Here is an 11,699-nt window from a genome sequence, read left to right as displayed (position 1 = left end):
TCAACACGGAGTAACCGACAAACGAACTGACGATATGACGTCAGAGGAGGGGGATAATGTTTACAAAAATAACGCAATGGTATTACCACGGTTTTGAGAGAGAGAGAGAGAGAGAGAGAGAGAGAGAGAGAGAGAGAGAGAGAGAGAGAGAGAGAGAGAGAGAGAGAGAGAGAGGGGAGAGAGAGAGAGAGAGGAGAGAGAGAGAGAGAGAGAGAGAGAGAGAGAGAGAGAGAGAGAGAGAGAGAGAGAGAGAGAGAGAGAGAGAGCAGTCTTTGTACCAATTATCTTGTGTTTATGTTTTGTGCAAGTTAGTCGAGGGCGTTCATAATTTAATATTTTTTCTAAGTTGTGGAGAGATTATGGATGTATTGATGTTTTGTCACCCAGGATTTGGTGTGTTGTTGCTGAAGGGATAGATAACAGGGTATATGATCGTTGTGAAGTGTAAATCGGATATTCTAGTGGTATTGAAAAGGGAGACGGGAATAGGCACGTGGCAGTCTTTTAGATTGGGTATTGTGGATTGAGAAAAATTTAATTTGGTTGATTGGAGACTTTTTTTTTCGATCTTGGGGTGGGAGTTTACAGGAGTGATGTATTACGTCTTACATGGTTTCATTTTTTTTCTATTTATTGTTTGTTAAGAGTTTCTCCTTACGACCACATTCCGCGGAAGATTCCCGGTCTGTCTTCAAATCCATCGCATGTTATCCTTGGGTATTTCTGTTATTAACCCTTTATTAATTGACTTCTGGATCAAGAATCTTGGGTGTTCCAAGTTAGGACCCACTTCGTCTCAGTATAAATGAAACTGGCAGGTCTGGTTATGCTCTTGAATGAAATAGATTTCAATAGGATCAGGATTGCTTTCATTGATTGGCGTTTGGATCTATTACCAATAGAATACCTTTACACAGAGTTGCGACATGATACGATAAATATCAGTCACGTGATCCATGGAGCCATTTTGTGGCCAAATCATTTTCGTTTGCGCTTTCTGGTTGTTCTTGCTATGGATTCTTTGAACTTGTTATCTTTGTTCACTCAATATGCCAGCTTGTTGTTCATTTGGATGCACCAAGAGTTACTTTCTTCCGACAACTCCGGACACGCTGTCATTTTGTGGTCATTCTGCAGAGTCGTCCAAACTCTCTGCATGACTTTAGTTACAACCGATGACGGTGGGAATTATCTTTTGTGGGTAGGATGGGCAACATCTCCGGTGTTGTATCATTCTCGAGGTTAGGAAGTCCTCTTCGCTCCGCTCACGAGGAAGCGTTCCGCAGTGGAGCGGGAGTGAAACAAAGGAACCTTGGGTTTGGACCGTTATCATCATCATCATTCAAGCCCATTTGGGTGACCTTGCAATGGGCAGCTCCCCAGACGAGTTAGATTTAGGAAGGATATGTTTAAGGCACCTGTTTCTAGCTCCTTCCCAATTTTAGGCGAACAGAGCAGAAGCACGCTGCTACCGAGCAGTGTTGCTTCCTAGTCCCACCACAAGGGGACTACACTGCCTGCCATGTGGGTTGTGACTAAGATCTTCTAGAGATCATCTCCAGACCCACACCATCTCACCAGAGGACTTATGGTTATTAGTGGGAAGAATGAAGTTATTGGTTGGGGATGAGAAGACCGACAGTGACTGAATGTACTGTCAGTCGCCGTTGCTTCTTCAACATTGGCATCTAGTCTTGGATGGGAGTCGAACACAGGGACACCAGGTGGTAAGGCAGTAGCTAGTAGTTTGTTTTCATTCTTCCTAATTTCGAATCCTACTTTGAGATATTTCCTTCTTAGGAGAGAGAGAGAGAGAGAGAGAGAGAGAGAGAAAGAGAGAGACACCTTGAGCAACTATCTCCATCTTGTGCACTCCCCTGCCATAGAAAGAACCACCCACCAACACCTACGTACTACTATAGTTACCCCTGAAGATAAATAAAATAACCGATCATTGCAAGAATTTGTTTATTGCATTGTCTTCTTTGCATAATTCTCCAATGACACGCCCGGTGTCATATGCAACACTTGTACTGTCTGCAGCGCACGTAGCTGCACTGTCTACTCTTAAACTATGGCCATCCATCGCTTGCTGTATCATTACAGCCCTTGTTCTGCAGGGCAGAACTTTCATTCATTGAGGCGTCCTTGTGCTGAATGCAAGACAGAGGCTTTGTCTTTGTTCGCAAATCATTTGTACCTTCGACAAGACATCACTCGCCCTTGGCAAGGAAGACGAAACTTCGTCCTTGACATTTAGGGAAGAACTTGACCACTCCACCACGGTCGACTTCACATGTATCACAAGGGACGTTTACAGAGTGCGGAGGTAGATTGTGGTAGGGTTGGGATTGTGTGCATGTACTGTCTGTCTGTCTCTGTGTGTGTGTGTGTGTGTGTGTGTGTGTGTGTGTGTGTGTGTGTGTGTGTGTGTGTGTGTGTGTGTGTGTGAGAGAGAGGTGTGTGTGTGTGAGGTGTGTGTGTGTGTGTGTGTGTGTGTGTGTGTGTGTGTGTGTGTGTGTGTGTGTGTGTGTGTGTGTGTGTGTGTGTGTGTGTGTGTGTGTGCGCGCGCGCATGTGTTGTAGAGAGCAGGATTGAAGGTGTCGAATGACCGGGAAGAGCATTAAACTGAGAGCAGTCATGATCCGCCTCTCCTCCGGCCTCAGGTACAACCGAGGCAGAGCACCCTCGAAGTCCACGAAGTCGAGTCACTCGAGGTCTAGTGACTGACGTGCGTCCTCAGCGGGAGCTCTCCCTCGGCGGCGGCGGCTGCTACAACTCCCTCCCGAGGACCCCCTTGATGCTCCAGTTGGGGATTTTCTCGAAGGACACGACGTGGTAGCGGGCGAGCCCCATGGGCATCTCCTTGAAGATGGCGTCGTAGATGGCGGCGCAGGTCTTGACCGGGAGCCGGTGGGCGAAGGCCAGGTTCCAGAAGTCGTGGACGATGCCGGACATGGCGGCCGCCACCAGCGGGAACCGGGTGGCCACGCACATCACGTGCAGGTTCAGCGCCCGCATCAGGTCGATCCTCCGGACGTGGCTGACGAAGTCCTCGGGCACCTCACGCTGGAGGTCGTGCGGCTTCCGAGGGTCCAGCCCTTCCTGGTCCACCGTGTACGAGCCCCACAGGACGTGCATCATGGGCACCCACCTCCCGCGGGAGAGCCTGTCCTTCAGGTTGTCCGGGAGGGGGATGGGGCGCGTGGGTCCTGGCGTCTTGCTGTCGCTGCTGTCCGGGTCCCGCTGGTAGCTCAGGAGCGGGTCCAGCTGCAGGAGGGCCGCCCCGACCAAGTCCATGGAGGGCACGCCCGCCTGGTTGGCCCTGACGTGGTGTCTGAATTCGTCTACGGCCTCCGTCACGCGGTGCCGTGGCGTGACAGTTAGCAGGCGCGACACGAGGCGGACCTTCTCCGTCAGCCACCGATCCCCGCCGCCCGCCTCGGCCGTCCCTCCTCCGCCGCCCGCATGGCCCCTGAACACCTTGTGCACCAGCTGGGCCAGCTCAGCCAGGTGCTCGGGGGAGATGTCGGTCGGGGAGGTCGTGGAGGGGACGGGCACGACTGAGGTCCTGGGCGACGACGGCGTGTTGGGCGAAGCTGGCGGCCAGCGCGCCGCCGTGCGGGAAGATAAAGATGTGGAGGGCATGTGACTGGACGGCACGGAGGTATAAGCGACGGAGGCGGCAATGGGAACCCCGCCCGGATATGGAGTTACATGTGCGGGGACACCTGCAGGATATGGAGCCACAGGGGCGGGGACTCCTGCAGGATACGAAGCCACAGGCGTGGGGACTCCGATGGGATATGGAGCCATCGGCGCGGAGACACCAGCAGGATACGAAGACGCTGTCACGGGGACACCCACGGGGTCCCAGGGGGTGGGGCCCCCAGTGGACATGGGCCCCATCGACACGGGGATACTGCCAGGGGTCACCGGCGCTGAGGCCACGGTGTGAGAGGGGGACACGGACATTGGGTCCCCGTGGCCCGAGTTCGACGTGGAAGGGTGGTGAGCCCCCCCGAGGGTGGTACTCGGCGGAGATCGTGGACCGCGCCTTTGATGGCGTGCTCCCGGCGCCTCTTCATCTCTGTAAAGGACAAAAAGATAACCACAGTTAACGCCATGGAATGTATGGATACACGCCGCTACTGTCAGCTACGCACCTTGTTGGGTGATATTCGTGTCCCAGAGACTAAGACACTGAACAAAGTCCTAATTATTATTTTTTTTTTTTTTTTTTTTTTGAGGGGGGAGGGGCATTTTGGTTATCGATCCTGCCTCTATACACAACCGAGTTCGATCCCCAAATGGAACCGGAGACTTGTTCGGCCCGGATATCCGAGACCGACAAGGAAAGGCAAAGGTGAAGACTACGGAACGCATCAAAGCGTCTCCTGCACAGCACCGCCCAAACCTCAGCGTCCGCCCACCGTCCACCCGTGACTTCTTCGACTATCGTGGTGCCAACTCCGCTTCCATCCGGCTAAAAGACGACGGGCGGGCTTCGGCCTGAACGAAGGCTACATTAAGACCCCGTTCTTGTATAATCCAATAATATGCATGTATACATGATGCATGTTTGTGTTTATGCATGTATGCCTGTATATATCTATGTATATGCAAGTATGTGTGCACATACGAGCCACCTCGCTGAAACGAGTCCACTGCAAGACCGTCGGTCTATCCCGCTGGCGGGTGTAACAGCCTCCGTACTTCCTTATGGTGACTCAATCTACCTTTATACGGTTGTATAGATGGTGGGAAGATCATGTGTTGTGCAAGTTGGAATGGATGTGGTTGTGAATGATGTTTGAGAGCAATATAACAAGTTAAAGTATACTAATATGTCTACATGGTAGTGCGGTAATAGTATACAGCACCTCTCATGTCCGCCGCTACGGAAACCCTTAACGTCAGATTTAAACTACTTAGTATTTGTTGAGGACCGAACCCGGGCTTCCCACATTAGAGACAGGGACGCTAACCACCATTCCACGTGAGCAAAGAGAGGAGCTTACGCCAGGAGGCGCTGGGTAGCTGCGGCCGAAGCAGTCATCTTTCCCCTACCATGCGCTTTGCGGACTGTTTGGGTAACTAACAGCCACCGTTGGGAATCGGAGCGGAGTGCGGGATTCGAACCCACAACTAAGCGCATACGAGACCGGCAAGCACGTTTCCGATGACCCCATTAATGAGTAATCATTATGCGAACAATCATGATCAAAGCCTTGTTCCCACATCGTAAAATAAGCTGATTCAGTTCGATCGGGACTAACCACCAGTGAATGCCACTTGCCCCATCTTTCCAAGCACCGAGGGAAGTCAGCCATATTCACGACGTAGGAACAAGGGTCAACAGTTTGGCCATGCCCTGGGTATATAGTGGTTGTTGGCCTAATCGGAAGCGTGCTGGTCTCGCTTTCGGTTTGTTGTGGGCTCGAATCCAGCACTTACTGATACATGGCACAGCTAAACTGAAATTGCTGTAAGCCACTAATTAAACAGGTAACTTAATATGATCTGGAGATGAACTCATGCAAAATAACAAGTCAATTTTGCCTTGAGGTTCATTAAATGGAGAACATGCAGATCTCTTTAGAAAAAAAAAAAACTTTTGAACTGTGGTCTATGTTGTGTGAATATGAGCCTATTTTCATGTCGCCATTAGTTGTTGGATCTCCACGTGTAAAAACGGTGCGAGAAATATAGCTGAAGTTAGCAGATATCTTACAGTCTGGAGATCAAGTGTCAGCCCCTCAGGGCTGCAGATTTGGTGATTTCGGCCCACGGCCCTGGTGAATTCGGTCCCTGGTAATTAGACCCAACTTCAATGAACGTTAGCTGTGCGGTTGAATGGTTCAGAAGATAATGGAAGAACAACAATTCGTTGACTGGAGACATGTATTTAACTACGCCGCCCATTAGTACATCTTCATGATTTTATTTTCTACGAATCAACTAGTAATGTAAGATTCTACTCGGGCCTTATTACAGCGAAGGCCGAAATCGCCGGAGACGGAATCATTAAGTGGTATTGTTCGCCAATCGGAAGAAACTGATGATTCAGTCAGTGTCAGAGAGTGACACTAATTACTGATGATGATGTGATGAGTTTGTCAGTCAAACAGTGACCCTAATTACTATAATGTACTGATGATATGATATAGCTCCTCCAAGGTGTGTGAGTGACACTTAGGCCTACTGATGACGATGCGATACGGTTTCGTCAGCTGAAGGAAACCGACGATTCAGTCAGGAAATCATGGTTTCCTGCAAGCTGTATCAACATGGGGGTCATGACTGTGTAAACTGGTGAACATTGTGAATAAATGCCATGGTTCAATATTTGAGCAGCCGAAGGACGAAAGCCCACTTTCTTTGATTATCTTTGTTTTTTGTAACAAACCCATGTAGGCCCTTGTTAATTACATTAAGAATTTACCGTTTTCTTTTTTAGAAAATTGTCATTAAATTCTTCTTTGGCCCAGACACCTTTGTCAATTGAGAGAGAAGTGATGAGCTGAAGTTAGGAACTATATTAGGCTTAATTGAATAAAACTGATAACTAACACGGCTATGGCAGTATTGCAATACTAGGCTAATTGATGGTAATTAGACTTAACTTCAATTGACGCTTGGAAATTAAGAGGGGAATGCATTTGCAATCATCTATCAGTACATTTCTAAGCCATGGATATCAAGTAGTACATTTCAACCCAAGTCGTGGACAGTGTACAATGAAGCAATCAGGACCAACAATGATATTAAGCGGTGGCATCATCATATAAACACCAAAGGAAGAACGAACATGAGTTTTTATTTGCTAGTGAATCTCCTGGAAACCAAGGCACATTTGATTCCAGTGCAGACACGACTGGTTTCCTATAAAAAGCTAAAGCACTACCGGCGGACCAACTACGTAAAAATGCAAGGCAGGTATCTGATGCGTGGGGCACTGACAAATCAAGTGAAAAGTCTGCTTATGATTTGCTAAAAACCTGCTCTAATATTTATGCTCCAATCTTGGGAAGAAGAAAATCGTACAATAGACTTTGTGATATTTCTAATGTGCTTCTTCTTTTGTAGAATTGTCTAGGCTATATCATGTAACTGTAATCATGGTGCACATACATTTTATAACATCTAAGTAGGCCTAGTTATAATGGGTTTTATATATTTAGACTACCTAAATTTTAATCTAGTCTTTGTGCAATTTATTGAAATCACGGAGGTACTACTTGTAATGTGTAAGGGAGTTACAGTTTAAGGAGTAATATTAATGTAAATATTTTTTCTCTATCACTTTCTAAACGTCCACCATGATCAACCTTAAATTTTTCATAATAGGCTTGTTTGTATGATCTCCAACTGTAAATTTTTCAAGATGCATGTACATGCAAGATAATCACAGCAGACAATCGCATGGGTTTGGAGGCATCCTGGGGCCACATCCTGGGGCCAAATTCATTGGGCCGAAATCACCGTGGGCCAAAATAACACGAATCCTTAGGTCTGCACCTCCTGAGGGTGGTGAGGGAATTGATGGGTTCTGAAAATAGGCATCTCTACTGTCTACCTCACAGAACCAATACATGCAGGTACCTGTCACTGGTCCCTAAACTCGCCAAAATATGGTATTATCCAAATTACAACTGCAGTTATATCAATAATAAAACCAATAACATGAACCCATCACCAAAGCAGTACATGGCACAGTCCATGAAAGAACTTTTATATGTGATTTAAACTCGGCAAACTATATTCACCAAGATGAATCAGCTTGCTTCACCACACCCAGACAAGACCTGTGGCTTTGTATATTGAAAGGCACCCTCGCCCTTAAGGCTCAAACAAGATCCTTTCACTGATCATGTTTTATGTTTTCACAACCAATACCTCCAGACTATTTTGCAGTACATAACATGAGATCCATCTCCACACTGTATGTTGTAAACTTCAAGTACCCTGGTCATCTTTATTATATTTTTTTCATATTTGGTAACATGCATTCTTTCAGACTGAAAAAGGTAATAATACAGCATGGGAAAAAAATAGCTTTATTCATGAAAAAATAAACATTCATAAAATGTATAAAAAATAAGAAGCTAAAGACTGAAAACAAAAAAATAAGCAAACTACCTGCACTAATTCAGTATTTGAAAAAGAAAAAGTAACCTGAACACAACATGGTTTTACTTAGTTCCCTGTGCACTCAGGAAAACCTTTACCCAGTCTGAAATGTGACCACTGATGCTGCAGCAGCTTTTCCCTAAAATCAGTATTTGTCATAATGTTGGCCTTTTTCAAACTTGACATGGCATGATAATTTTTTCCAATCCATCAAAAGCTTTTTTAAATAAATTCTCATGTAACCAGTGTTGCAGTACTATTTTTCAAATTATAACATGGTCAATGTCAGGCATTACATGACCCAACTAATTCAAATCCACAGTAGCCTTCACTTTAATCAATAGAAACTATCTTACAATAAACAATATTTGTATGTATATATATATATATATATATATATATATATATATATATATATATATATATATATATATATATATATATATATATATACAAATAATGAGATATGAAGAGGTGAGGGGGAGAGCTGGGTTGGAAAAGGAGATGGAAGACATGGTTGATGAAAGAGTATTGGGATGATTTGGACACGGATAGAATGAGTGAAGAAAGATTAGTAAAAGAAGTGTGGAAGGCAGAGGTGGATGGAGTGAACATGAGGGAACAACAGGGGACATGGATGGATGAGGTGAAAGGAGTGTTGAGCAAGAGGGGGATGCCTGCCAAGGAAGGAAGGGAGAAGGAAGAAGACAGGTGAATGGAGAATGACCATATATGGATGATACTATGATGCATGGGAATGGGTAGGGGGGTTGAGAGTGGTTGTGTGTGAATTATATTTTGACAAATCCCAAAGGGATTTCTTCCCATCGTCAATGTTATAGCATGACAGGACAGGGAGGGGGGTTACCAATTTAATGAAGTAGCCTTGCTGTGGACATGCTGTGTCTTATTGCATTGCTTCTGACCCAGGGCAATGGGTGAGATGCAGGGAGGGAGGGGTAGGGAGTGGGGGTAGAGTGGATGGGAGCAGAATTATGCCTTTTGATTTTGGCTACCTCCCTTGTAAAGGGGAAAAAACCCTTGGTATATGTACAAATTATGTAAAGATCATATTCAGCCCAAAGTTGTTTCTCCCTGTCTTCAATGTTACTGCACACACACACACACACACATATATATATATATATATATATATATATATATATATATATATATATATATATATATATATATATATATATATATATATATAAAGAAGGGATGACCCAGCATCCAGGAGCCAAGAAAAGAGAAAGGGAGGGGTGGTGAATGGGAGTGGTGTGTGTGCGGATGAAATGGATGAGGGTAGAATTATGACTGACTTTGGCTACCTCCCGTGTAATGGGGGGAAAAACCCCTTGCTATATATAATATGTATGTATATATGTATGTATATTCTGGAAGAGAAGGCAAACGGTATTTCTACTTCAGCCATAAACAAAAGGTGTGCGAGCAGTGCTCTACCGAGCTCTGGTAGCACTGCATCCTTGTAGAAAACACTAGGGGGAAAAAATAAATCAATAAATAAACAAATAAATAGAAATGGAAATACAGTATCAGAAACACAGCATTAATATTAATGCTGATAAGGAGTAATACCACTTTCTGCATTACAATTTCCCTGCACACCAATGGCTGGAAATGGTCCATGGGCCTTCCCAATGATCTCTCCAATAGGAAACTTAGCACTGTTGTCTATGTTGTATTAATGTGGTACTTTCTTATATCACCCAAGACTACCATTCCTCTTTTACCTTGAGAAGTAAGGACAAATAAATATGTAGTCTGTTAACCACTTCAGTACGACTCAAATTCTTATACACAGCATTAGCTACCATATGTAATTTGCATCACACAATTTGCATTATAAAATATAAAGTCACTGCTGTATTACTCATTCTCTTTTACTCTGAGTAATAATAAACACAGAAAACGTGATCAAACCAGTTCACAGAATCCAGGGTAACTCATGCCCAACTTCAGAAAAAAATATATAATCAAAATGCCAATGCCAGCAACCTTATGCACCCACTTGCACCTCCTGGCACCTATGCAGATGTCATTGTACCAAAGTGTAGTATGCATATACAATTTGTGCTTCTCATAGCAAAGCACAGTTGGAGGAGAATGATTTTCCAGTCTAGGATGAATCCATGAAGATTCCATTGCAGGACTGGGTGCATTAGCATTTGGGTTGGTGTTCCAATTATGGGTATGGGCTGCATGTCTCGGGATTATTGAAGGAGGGAAGGGGAAGGGAGTTACTGCCATTTGGGGTCTCTCCTTGAGTACAATAAGTGTTTACAGGTCATGATTTTGGGAGCAAAAAGGTATTTTTGATGGGACAGCTGGGTGACAGTATTTCTGAGAGTGGAAGGTGGGTATTTAACTCTGAAAGTTTATGGAGAAATGTCAATGTAGTGGTATTTGGTGATCTCAATGCTAGAGTAGGGGACAAACCAACAGATGGGGTGGTTGGGAAATGTGGAGTGCCATAAAATAACACAGTGAAGAGAAGATTGATGTGTCTAGAAAGAGGTGATGATAGCAAAGTGTTTAGGAAGTCAAGCATGAGTACACATGGGACAGGGTGGTGGATGGAAGGGTGATAGATAGGACTTTAATGGACTATAGATTGAGAGTAACAGAGCCTGTGTTACAATTAGATATGGAGGTAGCAAGTGGTTAAGGTAAAGGTGGTACTTTGTCAGGGATGGTCATGTCACCATGGCTCTTCAATTCATACATGGATGGGGTGGTGCAAGAGGTAAATACAAGGGTAATGGGTCAGGGATTGGAGACGGTTAAAGAAAATGGAGAAAAATGGGATATAAACCAGTTGTTGTTTACTGACACTGCACTTGTAACAAGATCAGTGAAGGGATTGAAGAAGTTAGTGATGAAGTTTGGGAAGGTGTGTAAAAGAAGGAAGTTAAAGATAAATGTGGGTAAAAGGTGAGATGTACAAGGGGAGAAGATGGCCTCAAATTGGAATCTTTAAGGGAGAGAGACTGAAGGAAGTGGATAGCTTTAGATATTGGGGGCAAATGTGGCAGGAATGAGAGGAGTAGAAGTGGAGGTAAAATGTAGATTGATAGAAGCAAGTAAATACCTTGGGGGATTAGAAAGTGTAATGAGAAATAGACATTTGCGAATGGATGCTAAGAGGAGACTGCATGAAGGCGTGATTGTGCCAACAGCACTGTATGGGGCAGAAACATGAAACATAAGAGAGGAAGAAGTTAAATGTATTTGAAATAAAATGTCTGAGAAGTATATAAGTATGGTAGGGGTTACTGGGCTGGATAGTGAGAAATGAGGAGAAGAACGGCAGTGGAAAAGGAGTTGGGAAATAGGGTTGTTGATGGTTAGAACATATGGAAAGAACAAGAGAAGAAAGATTAATGAAGTGTGGAAGGCAGAGGTGGATGGAGTGAATATGAGGGGGCAATCAAGGATGAGATGAATGGATGGGGTAAAAGGTGTTGGGAGAGGAATGTCTGTTGAGGAAGGGAGAGACAGATAGGGGTGAGTGGAGAGTGGTTGTGTAAGGATGATGCTGTGAT

General features: G+C 44.8%; 1 protein-coding gene across 3 annotated transcripts in view; it reads right to left on the bottom strand.

Moving 5' to 3' along the window:
• Positions 1-2,474: 2,474 nt before the first annotated feature.
• The window catches only part of LOC143037961 (uncharacterized), a 30,210-nt gene continuing 20,985 nt past the window's right edge, over positions 2,475-11,699 (bottom strand). For all 3 annotated transcript variants that reach the window (XM_076206690.1, XM_076206692.1, XM_076206691.1), the window contains exon 3: positions 2,475-4,090. In XM_076206690.1, the coding sequence (XP_076062805.1) occupies positions 2,773-4,090 (1,318 nt within the window). In that variant the 3' untranslated portion in view covers positions 2,475-2,772. The remainder of the gene's footprint in view (positions 4,091-11,699) is intronic.

This window comes from Oratosquilla oratoria, chromosome 23, assembly GCF_046742065.1.
Source record: "Oratosquilla oratoria isolate Oo_2021 chromosome 23, ASM4674206v1, whole genome shotgun sequence".
Lineage (NCBI taxonomy): Eukaryota > Metazoa > Arthropoda > Malacostraca > Stomatopoda > Squillidae > Oratosquilla > Oratosquilla oratoria.
Note: the sequence above shows the minus strand (reverse complement) of the source record. Positions and strands in the feature narration are given on the sequence as shown.